The 21,277-nt window shown below is 43.5% G+C and overlaps 1 protein-coding gene across 1 annotated transcript in view; it reads left to right on the plus strand.

Annotated features, from left to right (window-relative positions):
• Window positions 1–21,277, plus strand: part of LOC124798764 (G-protein coupled receptor dmsr-1-like) — an 87,236-nt gene that overhangs the window by 47,830 nt on the left and 18,129 nt on the right. Inside the window, exon 3 of the mRNA XM_047262293.1 lies at window positions 19,337–19,568. Coding sequence (XP_047118249.1) covers window positions 19,337–19,568 — 232 coding nt within the window. The remainder of the gene's footprint in view (window positions 1–19,336; window positions 19,569–21,277) is intronic.

A 21,277-nucleotide genomic window follows, 5' to 3' on the forward strand; every position in this document is an offset into this window, starting at 1 on the left:
CATGAAGGAGCCGATTGTTCATCGCCTGTGAAGTGCGTGAATTGCTCTGAGAGTCACCCTGTCTGGAGCCAGGTCTGCCCCATCTATCTTGAGGAATGGAAGATACAGGAGATCAAAACATCTAGGTGCATCCTCTGTGGTGAGGCCTAGAAGCTCTTTTGGCCATGCAGCCTCCTGTGTTTACAACATCTTTCGCTTCCGCTCTGCAAAACAAGTACAGTTTGCCACTGTTGCCACACAAACGGAGGTTGCTGGTGTCAGCACTAATACCTGCGTTTGCCAGTGCACTTGTGCTGCTGCGGTTGTTTTGCAACCTGCCACTCTCCCCACAACATCGCACAAGTCCATGGTTGCCGACATTGGGGTACTTCCTGCCCCTCGCCATATGGCGCCTTCTGCCCAGGCGAGTAAAGCTCCAACTGTTGATAAGGTTCTGTATTCTAAGTCCCCCAAGACAAAGACGCCGAAGGTGAAGGTTTTGCCACCTGAGGAGGCTAGTCAGGGTCGGTCTGATGACGAGGCCATAGTACAGTCTGACATCTCCCTTGGGTCGCCATCAGAGCTGATTGACAATAATGTCGACCGGGCGCGATCTTCTCCCCCCCAGGAATAAATCTCCGGCCAGTACGGGCTCTCCTCCAAAGCACAGAGGCAGGTTGAAAGTTCAGCCACCCTGATCACTGGCTCCCATATTACAGTGGAACCAGAATGGGTTCAGGACGCATGTGGCCGAATTACAACTCCTTGTACGAGAGTGCCCCTTGTGCTTATGTCTCCAAGAGACACAGTTTCGGGCCACTGACGCTCCTTCTTTACGGGGCTATACCGTGTATCAGGATGCAATATACTCTGAGGCTGTCACAAACCTTATTAGCTAACTCCCCTGCCCATTTCTCCTTCTGGGGGACTTCAATGCTCATAATGTCTTATGGGGCTCTATGACTACTTGCCTCAGGGGTCGTGTTCTGGAAAGCCTCATGACGTCCAATGAACTGTGCGTCCTCAACTGTGGTGCTCCCACTCATTTCTGTACTGCTTCTGGGTCGTCGTCAGCTATTGACCCTTCCTTTTGCTCTCCAGCACTCACGGATTCTGCTCTGTGGGAGGTTGCTGCTGACCTCCATTCTAGTGACCACTTCCCCCTTTGGATTCGCCTCCTGGATGAGGCTGTGGCATTACTAGTGCCGCCCAGGTGGCACCTCTGCAGAGCTGACTGGACACTTTTCAGCCATTTGGCTGTTTTGGAACACCATGCCAGCGTCCACGAATGGGTCGACCATGTTACAGCCGTGATCTCCCATGTTGCTGAATTGTCGATCCCACGGTCGTCAGGTCACCCCAAGAGGCGTCCTGTCCCTTTGTGGACCACTGAGTGCCGCTGAGCCATCTGAGCCCACCGTGCAGCTATGCGCCGCTTCAAAAGTCCCTCAGCTGACAATCTTGCTGCCTTTCGGGTGGCAAGGGCCAAGGCGCGGCGAGTGATTAAAGAGAGAAAACGACGGTCATGGCAATCGTTCTTCAACTCCATCTCCCACTCCACTAGTTCTACGAAAGTATGGGAAGCCATCAGGAGGATTTCCATGAAACGCAGCCAACTACCCGTCACAGCATTGCTGCATCAGGGATGTCTCCTCACAGCGGCGAGAGACATTGCCCAGACACTGGCCGTGCATTTTGCGGAATCTACTGCCACCATTAACTGTGATCCAGATTTCTGCCGCTACCGCACTGCCATCGAGAGGGGTCACTTGGACTTCCGGTCCCCAAATTCTGAACCCTACAACTGCCCCTTCACAATGTGGGAACTGGATTCGGCGCTGACTGTGGCTCATGATACTGCACCCGGTCATGATCAAATCCGGTACAGCATGCTGCAGCACTTGTTGCTGATCTCCAAGGAAGTTCTCCTGAATTGTTTTAATATGATATGGTCATCCGTCAAGTTCCCTGACTCGTGGAGGGAGGCGATTTTGATTCCCCTCCTCAAACTGGGAAAGGACCGAATGCATCCCAGTAGTTATCGGAGTATTGCTTTGACGAGCTGCGTCGGGAAGACGTGGGAACGCATGGTCAACCGTCGCCTGGTTTGGCTGCTCGAGATCAGGCAGCTCCTTAGCCACTCTCAGTGTGGCTTTCGGAGATGTCGTTTAACTATAGACAACTTGACCCAGCTTGAGGCGGTCATCCGGCAGGCCTTCCTACGTAACCAGCATTGTCTAGGTGTATTCTCTGACATTAATAAGGCGTATGACACTACTTGGTGCCGCCTTATCCTCCATCATCTCCTTCAGTGGGGCTTTCGTGGCCATCTCCCCATCTTCATTCGGTCCTTTCTTCCCCGCCGCCTCTTTCGATATCGGGTTGGTAATGTGCTATCAGATTTGATCGTGCAGGAGAATGGTGTTCCTCAGGGAAGCGTTTTAAGTGCCATCCTCTTTGCCGCCGCCATTAACAGTATCATGTCCACTATCCAGAGTCCTGCCCAGTGCTCCTTGTTTATGGACGATTTTGCTGTTTTCTGTTCTTCCTCCGGTCTTGTCACTGCTAGTCGGCAACTGCAGCTTACGATAAAGCGATTAGGGGCATGGACTGCGAAGACGAGTTTTGCCTTTACTGCAGACAAATGTGTGTGTATTCATTTTAATCGTTCTCGACGTCCTTTTACCTCCTCTGAATTGCGTCTGAGGAACACCATTCTTCCTTTTAGAGACACTGTGAGGATCCTGGGCCTCACTTTTGATTCCAAGTTGTCGTGGTTGCCGCACCTTAAAGACCTCAAGGTGCGGGCCCTGAAGGCACTGAATATTTTGAAGTGTCTAAGCCATCGGTCCTGGGGAGCAGATCGGACGCGTCTGCTGCAGTTTTATAGGGCTTTCATCCGGTCGTGTCTTGACTATGGATGCACCGTGTATGGGTCAGCGAGGCCTTCGTACCTGAAGATTCTTGACGCAGTACACCATGAGGTTATCAGGCTGGCCACTGGTGCCTTCCGTACAAGTCCCATCCCCAGCCTATGTGCTGAGGCAGGGGAACCGCCGCTTGCCATCCGGCGAAAAATCCTCATGGTGCAACGGGTGTGTCAATTCCTTGCCTGTCCTACCTCCGCTGCATACCCTACCGTTGCCTGACCGCCTATGGAACGTCTCTTTTCCAGTCGTCCCAGGGCAACGAGACCATTTGGGACTCTTGCCAAGCATTTTATTGAGTCCCTTGGTGTGGAGCGTGTGGCACCCAAACTCCAGGGTTTTACCCGCCTGCCTCCCTGGTTGCTCCAGAGGCCCAGCGTCCTTTTAGACTTGTCAGAGTACCGGAGGAGCTGCACTCCTGCGTTTGTTTTTACCTCCTTATTTTACGATATTTTAAACCAGCATTCCGACCATGTACCAGTATTTACGGATGGCTCTAAACAGGGGGACTCTGTTGGTTGTGCTGTTGTTTTCCCTGATCGAGTAGTCAAGTTACGGCTTCCCGTGGCGTTTACCATCTTTGATGACGAATTGTTTGCGATCTTGTGGCCATTGGAGCAGATGAGATGTGTTCCCAGTCTTATGTTTCTCATCTGTTCTGACTCCCTGAATGCCCTTCAGACCATGCAACACTTGTACCCAGCGGTTACGGTCGTCCAGAACATCCATGATGCCCTACTCCACCTGCAATGGCAAGGGAAGGAGGCTTCTTTCGGCTGGGTGCCGGGGCAAGTGGGTATTAGGGGAAACGAACTGGCGGATGTGGCTGCCAAAAATATATGCGTCAATGGGAAGAGGAGTGGCTGGCAGTCGGTGAAAATAAGCTGCATCTGGTCAAAACCACCACGCGGCCATAGTGTACGTCCTACCAGTCATGCAGGCGGGATGAGGTTCTCCTCACTCGCCTCCGCGCTCTGGTGGGAGGACCCCCCAATCTGCAGTGCTTATGGCCTCCAGATTACTGTCCGCCACATTTTAATTGACTGTCCTTCATTCTCTGACCAGAGGGCGGTGGTTTCCTTGCCACCGGATTTACCATCTATTTTGCAAGACGACGCAACGACTGTGGTTAAGGTCTTACGGTTTTGTGTCCTGTCCAATTTGTTGCCTCGGATTTTAGGGAGAGGATTTTAATGTGCTGCTGGGTGACTGGCTCACCCAGGTTTTAGGTAAGAGGTCCGCCAGTCACGATTACCTGCTTGTTTCACTTCGATTTCTGTTCCCTTTTCCTTGTGTTTCCTTTCCTTTTTTAGTGCGTTCCTTCTCCTCTTGTTTTGCCTCTGTATGTGAGGGTTTGGATCTGCGTCAGGTCTGTGTCTTTTAGCCGTTCTCCTTCTTCGCTGTCCGTCTTCGTCGCTTCACCGCATGTGTTCCTGTTTCTATGCGTTTGGGCGCAGATGACCACGCTGTTTAGCGCCCGAAAACCTCAAACCACACACACACACTACTGTGCTGATAAACCTCTTACATTATTTGATTCTCAAACAGCTGAGCAAAACTGAACGTACTTAGACATTTCTCTCTTTACATATTCTGATCATCACTAAACTGACACACAATATTTTTAGCGCAACGTAATCTGACTTTCAATAATCCCTACAAAAGAATGGCCCAGACTAACAATAACCTATACCTTTCATGAATCACGTACCTCACAAAAATCTTCGTTACTCGAGCTACTGCAATACAGCGAGCGCCAATACTGCCACCTAAATAAAGGATTCTAACTACTGAAGGCACTAACTACTGATAGGCATAGTTAGCAAATGAGAGACTTTGATAGAGAACAAACAATGTATTTACCTTATAGTGTTCATAAGTCATTATATATATATATATATATATCAGTTCATGACATCCAGTCTTAAAAATTTACTCTCTCTGATGGACACACATCCAGATCATCCGCTCTCAAACCTCGCCATCTCTCTCCCCACATCCATACTGCTCGCGGCTCGCCTCCAACTGCGCAACGCTACGCGCTGTTAACAGGCAACTGCCCAACACTACAATAGCATATACTCCAACAATGCAAAACAACCACAGCCTTCACACAGCACGTTTCAGTGATTTTCATATAGAGCGCTACGTGGCGTTACCAACATGAAAACCTAAACAGCCTACTTACACACGCGTTAAACACATTGAAAGCAGTAATTAGCATTTATTTTGAATGACATTTCCTTTTAAACCTTCACATGTCAAGCGACGTGTTCATACATTCGTTCCAAAATCCCACAGCGGGAAAATGTTAATTTTTAATGTTGTAGGCTTTAATGTATACTAAAAGGTAATTATTGATTACCACGTGACATTTTAAGATCCAAACCGTAGCATGTGGGCTACAAACAAGCTATGCAAACATCGTCACTGTTCGGCTATGCACGTAAAGTCAAACAAATTGGAGATAAACCTACCTTTCAGCAAGTTATCGGATTCCCAAGTCTTTATGTATCTCTGAAAACACTTTTTGCTTTTGGATGCCATATTCACTTAATATATACACACTTACACATGAAACGTTTTCAGACCTCAATTCACAAGCTTCACTGCACTGTTCTTTATTAACGAAGGGCTGACAACAAAAAATCAAGAAAAAAATATTTCAATGGTAGCTAGGATTAAATAACTATTAACTGATATTCAAAACGTATACTCGAGAAGCCCCTAAAAATTCCTTCCAAAGCATACTGCTCCCTGCGGTTCACCCTCAAGTACTTATCCCTCCAAGCTGGCAACGCTGGAGACGAGATGTCCACTGTCAGAGGGGTAAGGGCTAGGGCAAGAAGAAAATGCCTTTTACGCAAACGCAACCCACGAGTAGCCAAATCTTAGCAACGAACATCCGTCATTTCATTGTTAGTGTGGTAAGAGGACCAATGTTGGTAGTTCAGGTTGTAGTGTTGGTGTCACAAATCACGCCTATTAGTAGAAAGAGAAAATGTTGTGCTGTACTGCTGTAAAGTACAGCATGCCACAAGTTTCTGTTTTTGATCCACTGTTCTAGTGCAGTATATTAATGATATGGATTATCTTAAACCTTATGTCCCAAAAATTCTTAAAATCTGAAACCATAAATAAATACCTAAAGATTGTCATGTGACCAGTTTATAACGGGAAATTCCGTCCTACCAAATGTACTAACTCCAGAGGCATAGTGTACATAAATACAGGGTGTATAAAAACGTTTGTCAGAAACTTCAGGGACTTATTCTAGATATCAAAGCATTATAAACTGTTCATCGGGACTCGATTCCGAAAATCCTTCGTTAGGGAGGTTCCAAAGCAGTTATAAACCCTTGCATAAAATCGATGCAATTACGAAACACATTGACTCTTACAAAAATTACTGTAATTGGCCACTTGCTGCTTCCATGCATCTTCTGAGTCTCTATTCCATGCTTACTGCTCATATTACAGTGCGATGTGACAAACTCCTGGTATGTTCCGTATGTGACCAAATCCATTTTCTTTGTACTCTGTCATAACTTCGACATTAGGTACCGTTATCGAATAAATCAACGATTTTAAATGTCCTCAAAACAAGATATCCATTATAATTAAATCTAGCCATCGGACTGGGCTTTCAGTAGATCCCCTGGACCATTTCACCTGTTCAGAAGCTGATTGTCGAAGTTGGAGTCGTACAAGCATTCTGGCGTATTGTTATATTACTGACAGGGTAACGTGCATTGTAACGTTGACTTGCTGCGACCGCAATCCCAGATTCTAGTAATACATGGAGTGGATATCTGTCAGTTAAGGTTCAGACTCTGAATACAGCGTTACGAAGAAAGTTACTCTAAGACAGAACGAACGACCCTGAGGAAAACAAAACAAATGATGTGACCAACTGTAAACAACGATGTGAGTAAAAATGAAAAGGAAGAAGATACGCACAACATAAGACACATTTTTTTTAAATTACTAATTAGACGCAACTTTGTAAAAACAGGTGTTGTTGGCGATATATTATTAAAACGGCAGAAATAAGGGAAGTTCCACTTACCAGTAAGGCAACACTGTAAGCGCATGCTGTTTTCGAAACGGATCACTTTTGAAATGATATTGTACTGTGCCAAGAAGATCAAATTATATTTTAGTCTTCGGGCCGATCATAGATATCAAGCTTGTTTCGACGGATCACATTTAGCAACTTACGCAAAAATTTTGTGCTTCTCTCTTCACTGCAAGTGAGATTCCATGCTGAAATCGGTGTTCTGTTATGTCGACTTTTTCCCAGTCTATAAACCTATATTTTGTTTTGTAAATCATTATATACTGTGTTATTCAGTCGAAGATCTAAAATTTATATTTAAGCATGGAAGAGCATTAAAATTAAAGAACAAGAATGTAATTTTTATTGTGACTCGTGTTTCAAATTCGAGACATCCTATGGTTAACGTACATTTTAGGTCAAAAGTGTCTTCAAACTATTAGGTGTGTGAATCTGGTTTTTATCACAGAAAATGCATATTAGGTTGGCACTCAGATGACATAGTTACAGATGTCTAAAAATATTTATACCATGTAAAATATTGTAATGTATTGAAAAAAGTGCGAGTCTCAATGTTACATGACTCACGTTCCTTGGTACGTATTGTTGGAAAAATTTTCCTGCCTGCAGAGAGATGAAAATATTACATTATTTAGCAAATAAGATAAACTTAACATTAACAGTTCACTTTTTAATCACTATGAAAAATTATAAGTATTTTCTTTTTAATTCTGTCCTGTGTGTACAGAATTTCATCACATTTTCCAGGCCATTTCCAATTGTGACGTGCACACTTCATTGCACAGATTATGTAAGAATTTCCAAAAACTGCACACACTATTCCAGCATAGAAATGAACCATCATATGCTACTTCGTACCAGTCTTCAATTTTCACATTTTCTTTAGTTTCTTCAGTATGATGATCTGTAGAAGGGAAATTCTTTAGATACAGGAGATATGTTTGTAGTAATCCTTTCTTGTAGGAAAGCAGTGAATACTTTTTATGTTGTGTTCTGATGATCCTGAAGAAACTGTTTGAGATAGATTAAGTTTCACACTGAGTCCTTTAATTTCATCACTAGAAATTTGAAAAACCTGCATAGTTGCAGTACTTCCAGCTGCCTGAGCACGTTCTGATCGAGCACAGTCATATCAACGGAAGCAGCCGAGAGCGGACGGCAGGGGTTCTACTGCAGTACAATTCATCACAGACTACACCTCGTGCTACAATGCCCATACCCAGGGTCAAAGAGAGGCGCCCCTCCACTCCCCTCTTAGGGGAAGCGAAAAATTTAATGTAATTAGGCGTTTTGCTTTAAAGAAATAGATTTAAAAGTAGGCATTATGCAGGTTTTCAACAGGGTTGGAACTGGATCTTTTTTATGGCTTCTCACAGGTCACCATTCGTCTTCAGAAATATTGAAAATACTGCCTCCCCCCCTCCTCCCGGTCCCACCTTCAAACTGTCGTATGGCCACTCTCTGTTTCCTGCATATAGTCGCAACAGAGTCCAGTAAGGATGTTAAATAGTTCCTTATGTATTTTACAAAACTAGGTGATGTAGATGATATAGTTCTACATTTCTGGAGACAGGAAACACCGATGACGTTCTAAAATAATGTTGTCATCAGTTGGACTTAATAAATAGGGCATTTATCGAGATAAGATTCGCGTAAGCGATATCACTCAACCATCGAATTATTTGCTCTATGATGAACAGGACGAACTTTTCTCGTGTACCGAAACAACAATGGAATTTTAAAACAGGAGAATGTCACTGCGTCTGACATAAAGGACAAAATCAAACTTACGTACAGCCGACAAAGTTTTGCACTGTAAATGGTAAAAAAGTCATGTGCTATACATGTGTGTTCGAATCCTGTCTGATTAGTGCAGTTTAGTTCCGCGTATCCAGAGTTTTTACAGATTTAAAGGTGAAATTTCACTGTTTCGCCACACTTTAACTCATGTAATTTTCAGGTTATTACATTCCGAGAGTCTCAAAAATGTAATTCACATGTCGCCATAATTTACCACTTAGGAACTGTGAAATACTATTGAGAAGGATATGTGTTTGATGTGAAATGCAAAATAATTTGTTAAATTACTAGGCACAGAACATTGTATAGTATTACGTTTACAGCGAGCTACAGTCCCCTTTACTTTTTACCAAGGAAATTATATGCAGTTGTATTTTACAGTACAGTATCTGGCAACCTCTTTATGTTTAAAAAGAATGAATTACACTGTTTCCAAGGTTCTTCTCATATGTGAGATCTCACATTTCTGTTTCTGGCCGACGTCGATCCCGAAAAATTTTCCTTCTACAGACTGTGGTCTTACTAGCTGAACTAGCGCCGCACTCTTCAGTAACCGACTGAACTTTAAACCTACGAGGGTGTATTCGAATATCCCAGTTGATAACAGCAGTGTGAGCCACACAAAAGGTTTCGGGGTGCACACCGGCTAACAATCCCTCAGGAGCCGTCATTACAGTGCTCACAAGAGTACAGAAAGAATTATTCATTCCGGTAATGATTATTCTGTTTGCAAGCGGTGCAAGTACTAAATTTCTGTAGCCGCTCGAGTTTTGCGCGGACAGAAACCGCTCAATACCGCCGGAGCAATTTCTATAATGAACTGAGCATTAATTACTCTGACGACACAGATAATTACCCGTTACTCTATCAATAACTTGTAATTAAGTAACAAAGCCTCATCCATCATCGAGGGATTGTTCTACAAGAAAACAGTACCGAATAACATTACGTACTTCAGGCGTGGGATGGTCTGCAGTACGTAGTGCGTGGATTCATTTTAACCCTAATCCTCATGTCATAGAATGTCATACTAGAGAAGTATTATATTCGTCAGGCTCAGTGTGTTAATCGAGTTCTTCACATTTGCCCACCGGTGAATTGTTTGCATTGTTAAGTGCGCACTTTGACTGTACTGTTGTGGAAGTGTAGCTGTTAAGATACTGTAGCTGCATCCTAGTTCTGATAGCGGAGTTTACTAAGTAGGTGCTGTGCAACACTGCCAATACAGCGCGCGCAAAATGTCTTGGTCGCTACAGGTAGTCGGCTGGGGAAGTGTTGGTTGGTTGGTTGGTTGGTTTGGGGAAGGAGACCAGACAGCGAGGTCATCGGTCTCGTCGGATAGGGAAGGACGGGGAAGGAAGTCGGTCGTGCCCTTTGAAAGGAACCATCCCGGCATTTGCCTGGAGCGATTTAGGGAAATCACGGAAAACCTAAATCAGGATGGCCGGACGCGGGATTGAACCGTCGTCCTTCCGAATGCCAGTCCAGTGTCTAACCACTGCGCCACCTCGCTCGGTGGGGGAAGAGTGGGGAGAGCGATAGTGGTGGGGATCGCTCAGGGCGCTGTAGGGGAAATTCCGTTCAAAACTGAAGCCTACACTCACATTTTTGGTAAATATTAAGTGGGATTCCTCACGCCCACACTTGCATAGTAACCATTCAAAAAGATCTGTCACCTCTTCTTTGGTTAGTATCTAAAACCAATTCCGCCGAAAATGCAGCGATTTATTTTCGCCTGGTTCGTTAATCATTTGTAGCTTACAGTGAAGTGTTGCGAGTGGGGAATTTTTAGTAAAACCTAAACATTTCTCTTGCTGCCATGTTCAAATTCGCTTCCTTTGCCAAAACTCAGTGGAGCTTACGCAGTCTGGCCTCGCTAACATGCTATGCAGACGCAACTGCAAGGGAAATTCTGAAAAAGTGGTTTATTATGTTTAATAAATGAGGAACTGAGGGAAAGTAAGGTTAGCATCTTACGAAAAAGGACATCTTCGGTACAAAATAAACGTGTAATGATTTCACTCATGTTGCTCCAAACCCTATAGCGTATCTCGTTTCACCAGCAATCGATTACTCTTAAAAATTACATTCTTTCATCGGAAACGTCTGCAGTTAGTGGAATAACACGGTAGATAATGAAGTTTTGCGTAAAACCATACGGTAAAATACTCTCCTCCACGTGTTTTATTATTTGCCAAAATCTAATTTCGATATCTCAAACCGTTTATGAAATATGAGGAATGTAGATGTTGCAGATATTTCGCTCTTGCTTTATCGCTGGCGCGGTGCAATCGCAAATGAGAGCGCTACGTCAGATCAGTTTTCTCGAGATTGGTGACAGATATAGACCTCTAACCACGTTTAAAGAAAAATTCATTATATTAGCTAAATTTCATACGCAGCAATATATTATGTGATATTCACCAGACGCAAACTCATACCTACCCCTATTTTCCATTGCAAACTTTTTCGATTTTCGCGCAGTGTGTTGCTTCCACGAAACTACCACTGTTACTGTGACCATTAACCAAATAATGATCACATGATAATTAACCTGACATACAAACTTATAAGTAAAGCACAACGTAAATTTTTCGCCGAATGGTTTCTGTAAAATCGTTTGAGAAAGACTGCAGGGCGTGGCGTCGATTCTGTCATCACTGACCGTTCGAAAGGTGACAAACACTTATCGTCCTCCCCTTCTGAACAAACGAGAGAACTCGACCAGCTCTTTGGACGAAAAATGGTCACTGCGCATCGGCCTATACCATGGTCCAAGTCGGTCTCGCAACTAAATGTCGTCTATTATGAGTCAGGAAAGTAAGACAGACCTGGAGCAATGACTGAGAATATGTGCACAGAAGCAGTAGCTGTGGCAATTCAGTACTGAATTCTTTCGCATGTCTTCCGTTAACCCATAATACTGAGTTCACCTTGCCGAATTATAATGCCTTATCGTTTTGTTCCTCACTTTCAACATTAACTAAAGACATTATTTTATGGCTTATAAAGAGTTCTTAAACACAGTTTAAAATTTAATTTAAACAATAATAAAAATAATTTACAGACATCTAAATTTTTAATTAAATCAATTGTGTCGTTAGTTGTCATTTGGAAATCGTCGGAAGCGCCACGATAGGTGCTACTGGGACATTCTGTAACAAACGGATTGCCTGGCTTCTCCGCAATCGGAATTTGGAGATGGAACCTTAACTCCTAGACAGAGACCGCGCTTACGCCATGATTGGTACATATTCTGTTAAACGTTGTGCATGACCCGCGTGAATGGTGGAAGGCAGGGTGTTTCTTTCCAACGCAGGGCATGTTCAGTTTCCATGAGTCTGTTACGTTGAACTGAGACTTTTTTTCATCGTTATTTCCATGGACGGTTTTTAATCGAAGCCGGTTTGTTTCTGGAATAATCGCATCTTGATGGACAGGGACTTGCGGGTTGTATGCGTTAAAACTCACAGAGTAGCGTTGATTTCCTCCGAAGTCCAAGGGGGGATTGTGGCGCAATATGGACAGCCATTCCACGGGGGTTGATCTTAGTATACCACAAATAATTCTGTTTGTGCTGTTTAGTCCTGCGTGTTACTGCACTACTCAGACATACAGGCCCACCATATTCCACGGCAGAGTATACTAGCCCAATTGCTGAAGTGTGCAGATTTTCAGCAGCGAAGTCCCACGTTGTTCCGTAGAGTTTACGGAGGATGTTGTTCCTAATTGGTATCACCGCAGATTTGTTTTCCAGACACTCCTCGTACGACAGTGTCCTGTCCAATACGAACCCTAGATAATTTGGGTGTTGGTGGTGTTCAAGTACTCTCACCAAAATAGACCTGGAGCTATCTATTGGCCGCGCTATTGTACAAATGAAAGGAAGCTGTTTTTGTCTTGGTGGGGTTATGTTTCAGTCTCCATATCCGAATGTATGTTCCCAATATTGCCAGATCATATGTAAAGATGACTTCCGTCTTTTTCAGAGTTTCGATGTTCCACTGCCTGCACCCAGTCATCGATGTATCCAAACTTGGGAGATCTAGTGTCAGGCATATCGAAGAATTACAGATTAAACAGGAGTTGGTCGAGGACAGATCCCTAAAGTAGTCCATATTTAGTGTCTTTAAAGAGCTGACCCTGTTGCCCAGTACGACCAGCAAGTGTGCCATTAATAAGTTACATTGCTTTTCTATATGGGATTATCTGAATGAGTTTATAGAGACTAACTTGTCTCCACAGTGTATTATTAGCTGCTGAAAGAATACGTAAATGCAGTTGATGTTTTTAATTTCTTTCGAAAGCCTGTTTCTATGTAGGTCGTGAGTGACATTATGTGGTCTGTATAGTTTCTTTGTGGTCGAAAACCAGCTTGTTCATTCGGAATTTTCTAAAGTATTATAACCTAGATTTTTTTGAGACGACTCTTTAAAGACTCTTTAAAGAAGTGTGTATATTGAACTAAGAAACGCTACTGAGCGGTAGCTTTTCGGTCAGTTTATTGTTTTCATAGCTTAAGGATAGCGGTGATGTTAGGTGTTTTCAGTATGTTCGGGATTCTCCCTATCATCATGATATCAATGAAGAACTCTGCCGAAAGCCCATCAGGCTTTGGTGATTTTTCCGTTTTAACTTCTTAGAGAACCATTGTTATTTCCTCGAAACGAAATGATTAGGCAAATACCGTACGGTCGAAGCTAGATGTCTTGAAATCGGTGAATTCATGTTTGAAATGGGCTAGGCGTGTTTTGTCCCCTGGGATTCTTGAACTAGTCACAACGTGCTTCGCAACCCTGTCTGGGTGCAATGCGACTTCACCCCATGAACCCTTACGGTCGGCCGGTGTGGCCGAGCGGTTCTAGGCACTACAGTCTCGTACCGCGCGACCCTGGGCATGGATGTGTGTGACGTCCTTAGGTTAGTTAGGTTTAAGTAGTTCTAAGTTATAGGGGATAGATGACCTCAGAAGTTAAGTCCCATAGTGCTCAGAGCCATTTGAATTTGAAATCCTTCCGTGTCGTTTCTTTAAAAGTAACTAGCCTTCTCTGCTACCTTTTGAAGTATTGTCCGTTTATCACGTCGAGACATGTCCTGTGTGCGTAGCAGATCATCAGCTACTTCTCCGTACCCTCTTTGTTGGAACACCTTGAATACTTCTTCACACTGAGCATTCCATCCTGGTATCTATTCCTCGCCGAATTCTCTAGGCATGGTCTTCTCTCCTGTTCTGCTGTTACTGCTCTTGTGAACCTTTGGTAGCTTTCGATAGTGGGTGGAATCCAGCCTATGCATTTGTCAAAATTCCATTTTAGATGGGGACAGAACCTGATCAGAGGGACGCTAATTCCCATTTTAATTAGAACTGATCGATGTTGGCCGTGTGGGAAGTTGAAATATTCTGTTGGTGCCTTTCAACGTCAGCTTGCCTCTACACTACAACTCGCCTCTACATTACAACAAATTTTAACTGACAATTCCAGGGCCTCCAGACGAGGAAACATATGATTAAAACGATTCACAACAGTTGCAGTGATTGCAATTGTCGTCGGCAGAGCGATGTGTCAACGGCGAACCAGACAGAAGGAGCGATGAAGTTGGTTGTCTGGTTGGTTGTTCCTATGGCAATTGTTGTGTAAACAATCAACCCTCAGTGACGGTGTTACACTGACCTTGGTATTGTTGAACGGTCCTAAGGAAGTGCAGAAAGACTTTGCATGAACTTAACAGTTGGCGTAATGAACGGCTGTGGGGACGTGCAAGCTAGTGCCCGTGACAAAAGTGAAAGAACCCAATTGTATCTGAGTATAACGTCAGTGAAACCTGGCAACACTATTCATATTTAGGGGTAAATCAAAATAAACGATACGTAATGAGACGAACATGCAAAAGGCTAATTTAAGAATTAGATATACTGAAAGCATTCTTGGAATCTGAGTTACGTTGATAAAGGAATTAACGTGCGTTACTCCAGTGCTGGTCCAGTGTTCGGTGTCCCTGACAAGTAGTCGCGGTTGTAGAAATACAAGGACTTCAGGGACGTGTTGCCGTGATGGTAATTGATGGTAACATGTAGCAGAGGTGTTCAGGGTACTTGAATAGGAACATTATGAAGGGGCCAACTTTTGTTATCATGTCATTCGTTGTATTTAAGGAACCTGTATTTGAGGAAGCATGTGTGATACTCTGCCACCAAAATCATATATTTCGCATAAAGTGTGTATTGTCCTTAGCGTATGTTAGTTAGATTTAGTAGTGTGTTAGCCTAGGAACCGATGACCTCAGCTGTTTGGCCCATAAAACTTACCGCAATTAATCCTCATTGTGTGCCATCCTCTTCCAATTTACCTGTCTGTTCTTTCACCTTTCCTCCTCCATCCTTTTCTGCCCCTCTCCTTTTCCTGTCCTCTCCTTTTCCACTCTCCTTTTCCTCTCCTCTCTATTTCTGCTCTCCTATTTTTCCATTCCCCATCTCCCCCCCCCCCCCCCCAACACACGCACCATCTCTTCTTTCCCCCCACCTATACCCTGGTATCCCTTCCCCTTCCTGACCCCATTCGAGATTGCTATTCGTATGAGTCACATGCCAGTTGGAGCAGCTGCCGTTGGCGGCCAAATGTAGGTGAGGTGTGCTTTCTTGTGTGAATGTGTGTATGTTATCTTCGCTGAGGAACGCTTTGGCCTGTAGCTGTATGTGTGCCACTCTTTTTGAAGTGCCTGTCAGCAACCCAGTGGATCATCTTTACGGTGAGTAGAAATTTATCCAATTCCTTATATATTTATTATTATTCCAACCTGGAGTATCCATTGTCTCATTAGGAACAATACTGTTACCTTTACCTAAGTGGGATGACATTTATGCACAGTGAAGACAGTGTTGGTTGTTAACCAAAAAGTTGCAATTATCTCACAAACTGTTAGTACGCATTCTCTGAAAATTATTTCGAATAGTTTGTTCAGGAGCCGAAGCGAATAGTAAAAGGTTGTGAAAACACACTTGAACTCTTAGCAACAAATAATCCTAAGTTAATAACGAACATCAAAACGGATACAGGTATTAGTGAATACAGGGTTGTCGTAGCGCGACTGAATATTGTAACCCACAAACCCTCCATAAATAAACGAAAAATATATCTATTCAAAAAAGCAGATAAAAATTCACTTGACGCCTTCTTGAGAGACCATGTCCACTCCTTCCATGTTCACATTATAACTGTAGACCAGATGTGGCCTGAATTCAAAGTAATAGTATCGGCAGCCAATGAGGGATTTACAACATATAAATTAACAAACGAAGGGACGGATCCTCCTTGGTACACAAAACGAGTTAGAAGACTGCTGCAGAAAAGAAGAAACAAACATGCAAAATTTAAACAACCGTAAAATCCCCAAGATTGGCGATCCTTTATAGAAGCTCGAAATTTAGCGCTGACTTCAGTGCTAGAAGCTTATACTAGTTTCCACGGCGAAACTGTCTCAAAACCTGGCAGAAAATCCAAAGAGATTCTGGATGTATGTCAAGTACGCTAGCTGCAAGACATAATCAATGCCTTCTCCGCGCGATGGCAATGGAGATCCCACCGAATACAGTGCTGCTAAAGCCGAGTTACTAAACACAGCCTTCCGAAATGCCATAACAAAATAAGATGAAGTAAATATTCCCGAATTCGAATCAAGAACAGCTGCCAATATGAGTAACGTAGAAATAAATACACTTGGAGTAGTGAAGAACTTAAATCAGTTAATAAAAGCAAGTCTTCTGGTCAAGGCTGTTTACCAATTAGGTTCCTTTCAGAGTATGCAGATGCTATAGCTCCATACTTAACAATCATATACAACCGTTCGCTCGATGGAATATCCGTATCCAAAGACTGGAAAGCTGCACAGGTCACACCAATATTCAAGAAAGGTATTAGGAATAATCCACTAACTTACAGGCCCATATCATTAACGTCGATTTGCAGCAGGATTTTGGAACATAAATTGTGTTCGAAGATTATGAATTACGTCGAAAAAAGAAAAAACAGTCTATTGACACACAGTCAACATGAATTTAGAAAAAATCGTTCTTGTAACACAATTAGCTCTTTACTCGCACGAAGCGTTGAGCGCTATTGAAAGGGATTTAAGAATGATTCCCTATTACTGGATTTCCTGAAGGCTTTTGACACTGTATCGCACAAGTGGCTTGTAGTGAAATTGCGTGCTTGAGGAATATCGTCTCAGTTATGTGACTGTATTCGTGATTTCCTGCCAAAGATGTAACAGTTCGTAGTAATTGACGGAAAACTATCGAGTAAAACAGAACTGATTTACCGAAAATAGATTTACAGGCCATTCGCTGTTCCTTATCTACGAGGGTTGCAACCTTAATAGTGGTAACTACTCATTTACAGCTCGTACAAAATAGATACGTGTTTCAAAGTCTTACTGACCTTCAAAGTAGTCACCAGCATTGTGTATGACCCGTTGCCAGCGATGTGGAAGTTGTAGGATAGTCTTAGCAGTGTAAGTTGCGTTGACAGTTCGAGCGGCGCGGTGTATTGCCCGACGAATTTGTAGCAGTTCTGAAGCGAAGGCGTGAAGTGTTTCCTTCAGTTTAGGAATCGAGTTGAACTCATGAGGGCTTAAGTCAGGGGAGTGCAGTTGCTGGTATAGCACTTAGCAGCCCCATCAGTCAAACAAATCAGTAACAGCTTGCACTGTATGTGCTTGAGTATTGTCATGCAAAATGATGGTCAGGTCTTGCAGAAAGTGTCATCACTTCTGTCTCTAAGTTGGCATCGGGCTGTGTTCCAAAAATGAACAGCATAGAAACAGAAGTGATGACACTTTCTGCAGGACCTGACCATCATTTTTCAGGAAAATACTCAGGCACATTCAGTAGAGCTGTTACTGATTTGGTGGACTCATGGGGCTGCTAAGTGCTATACCACCTACTGCACTCCCCTGACTTAAGTCCTCGTGAGTTCAACGCGATTTCTAAACTGAAGGAAACAGTTACGGCATTCACTTCCGAACTGCTACAATTTCGTCGGGCAATAGACCGCGCCGCTCGAACTGTCAACACTGCTAAGAGGATCCTACGACTTCTACATCGCTGGCAACGGGTTATACACAATGCTGGTGACTACTCTGAAGATCAGTAAAACTTTGAAGCCAGTATATATTTTTTACGAGCTGTAAATTAATAGTTGCCACTACTAAAGTTCCAACCCTGGTATATAAACGATTTGGGAGACAATCTGAACAGCCCCATTAGATTGTTTGCAGATGACGCTGTCGTTTATCGACTGATAGTCATCAGAAGATCAAAACAAATTTCAAAACGATTTAGAAAAGATATCTGTATCGTGCGAAAACTGGCAATTGACCCTAAATATGTGTGAGGTCGTCCACTTGAGTGCTAAAGGAATCCGTTAAACTTCGGTTACACGATAAATCAGCTAAATCTGAAGCCCGTAAATTCTACTAAATATCTAGAGATTACAATTACGAACAAATTAAATTGGAAGGGACACATGTTGTGGGGAAGGCTAACCAAAAACAGCGTTTTATTGGCAGGACACTTAGAAAATGTAACATCTACTAATTAGACACCACGCTTGTCCGTCCTCTTTTAGAATACTGCCGTGCAGTGTGGGAACCTTACCAGATAAATTTGACGGAATACATCGAAAAAGTTGGAAGAAGGGCAGCACGTTTTGTATTATAGCGAACTAGAGGAGAGAGTTTCACTGATATAATATAGGATGTGGGGTGGATATTATTAAAATATAGGTGCTTTTCGTTGCGACGGAATCTTCTCACGAAATTCCAGTCACCAACTTTCCCATTTGAATGCGAAAATATTTTGTTGACAGTGACCTACATGGGGAGAGGCGATCAGCATGATAAAATAAGGAAAGTCAGTGGTCGTACGGAAAAATATAGGTGTTCGTTCTTTCCGCGCCCTGTACGGAATTGGAATATTAGAGAGTTGTGAAGGTGGTTCGATGAACCATTTGCCAGGCAATTAATGTTATTTGCAGAGCATCCATGTAGATGTAGATGTAGACATATGACATACCCTGTAACAGTTCATTGGTAATGTGGAATTTAGTAACTGCTTGATGTTTTATTGAAGTGGGGTGTCAGTGAGAGAATTATAAGTCTAATCCATGCGAAGCGGAGGGGAGCAGTCAGCACAGACCAAAAGGAGGAAAGAGGTAAAATGAGGCTGCACAAGGCGATCACAGATGTTCAAGTTGAGGACTGAATAGGCGTGGAGGGTATTAAAGCCCATTGTTGAAGTTCAGCTTAGTACTGCTGGTTAGGTCGCACGTGTTATACGCATGTATCCCTTGCTCTGGCGCTGCAATCTGCCATATGACGAAGTCTGACATCAGCTTTGCCCCTAAGATACATGAAGCGTGCCTGCAAACTGTGCTACTGCTATGTGGCCACGCGCTGTTCTACACGGTGTCAGGGCGGGATTCGTCCCACAGTAGCAGAGTCAACGCCCCTCCCTCTGTACCATGTGCTGAGGTTCGACATCCACTGTGTGCCGCAGGTACCCGGAGCAGGCCCGCAAGCTGTGCACGCTGCAGCGCTGCCACGTGGCCATCGCACTGTGCTACACGGTGCCGGTGCTGGCGTGCAGCCCACCCATAGCGGTCTTCGAGATCCGGGAGACCAGGGTGCGCCAGCACTCGGGCAACCTCACGCTTTACCACGTGGGGCTCAGCGACGCCGCCGAGAAGGACGACAAGCTGCTCTACCACGCCAGCTTCTGGCTCTACTCGGTGAGCACACCTCTAGCTACCTAACAGACGAGAAATTTTCAGTGAACTTTTGCATTATCAGCGTCAAGTGGTGGGTTTCTCTCGGTCATCAACAAGTGAAAAATAATCTGAAAGGAAATTGTTTGCTTTTCGCACTATATGGATTCAGCCTGTGAGCTCTTTCTTTACGTGTTGTAGGGCCGGCCGCAGTGGCCGAGCGGTTCTAGGCGCTCCAGTCTGGAATTGCGCGACCGCTGCGTTCGCAGGTTCGAAACCTGCCGCGGACATGGATGTGTGTGGTGTCCTTAGATTAGTTAGGTTCAAGTAGTTCTAAGTTCGAGGGGACTGATGACCTCAGTGCCAAAGTGCTCAGAACCATTTCAACCATTTTTTTACGTGTTGTAGCTGTGTTGATTCTAGATATATGTCTTGCAGCGCTCTTATTTGATGAATCACAGGGCCAGGTGCCATCAGTTGTAATGTATACGACATATTTTACGTTGCATGAGTTGCTATGTGAGCGTTGCCATGTACTACTGAAGAATGCTGAAAAACCTGCTTTTATGTAACAAACCAGAACATAATCAGAGGCTGTAACACCATTCGCGCATCGCATGACAATAGATCACTGTGTAGTCGTTTGCAAAGTGTTAGCTATTTCAATAATTAAATTAGCTTTCCGCGATAAGAACAATTTAAAACGAAGCTACACTTCGCAACAATCAGAAATTCCCACTAATCTGAACCAGGAATTTACAAAAATAATAACTGCAATAGCTTCTACGCCGGGCAGACGGGACGTAATTTCTTCACACGACTCCGTGAACACGTAAGAGTCAGTGAAAACAACCAATCAAGTTTCTATCTACTTCTAAAAACCGAAAACACCCCAGCACAAAACATCGAAACAGATTTAGATAAAACGCCGAAAGGATTAGACGTGAATATTATATATCAACTTGAGATATATATACACAAAAAACTATCCGAAGGAAATTCTTAATGAACACACCGGTTTCAAATAAAGAAATTATTTAAATAACTTAACTGACTTAATCGATATAGGTTGGAAGCGGAACTGTGGGTATTATATACATGCCAGAGATACCTAAAGACATCAACATCTCTGACCAAAGTCTGTTCTCACATAAATGTAAAGCATCTGTGGTGTCAACTGTCATAAATTACGCTAAATATTTGCAACTTACACTAAAATGTCACGCCCTGCTGTATGAAACCTAACACCATAAAATCAACGTGACACCGAAATTTCTCGAATTTCATACGAAATGTAGCAAGAACAGTCACACCAGATATTATTTATATGTCAGAAAAATGTTGACAGCAGTGCAAAACCAAAGATAGGATACACAGATTGCGATACCTAAAGATAGAATCACCTCTGACCATAATCTGTTAGTATGTAAATACAAAAGTCAAAAATAACAGGAAATATTATATCAAAATATTTCGCCACACTGTATATACCAGTGCAAAATCTACGTAAAATCGATATTTCAGAATTTCACATGAAATTTAAATGGTTCAAATGGCTCTGAGCACTATGGGACTTAACAACTGTGGTCATCAGCCCCCTAGAACTTAGAACTACTCAAACCTAACTAACCTAAGGACATCACACACATCGAAGCCCGACGTAGGATTCGAACCTGCGACCGTAGCGGTCACGTGGTTCTAAACTGAAGCGCCTAGAACCGCACGGCCACTGC

The sequence above is a fragment of the Schistocerca piceifrons genome, chromosome 5, assembly GCF_021461385.2.
Source record: "Schistocerca piceifrons isolate TAMUIC-IGC-003096 chromosome 5, iqSchPice1.1, whole genome shotgun sequence".
Lineage (NCBI taxonomy): Eukaryota > Metazoa > Arthropoda > Insecta > Orthoptera > Acrididae > Schistocerca > Schistocerca piceifrons.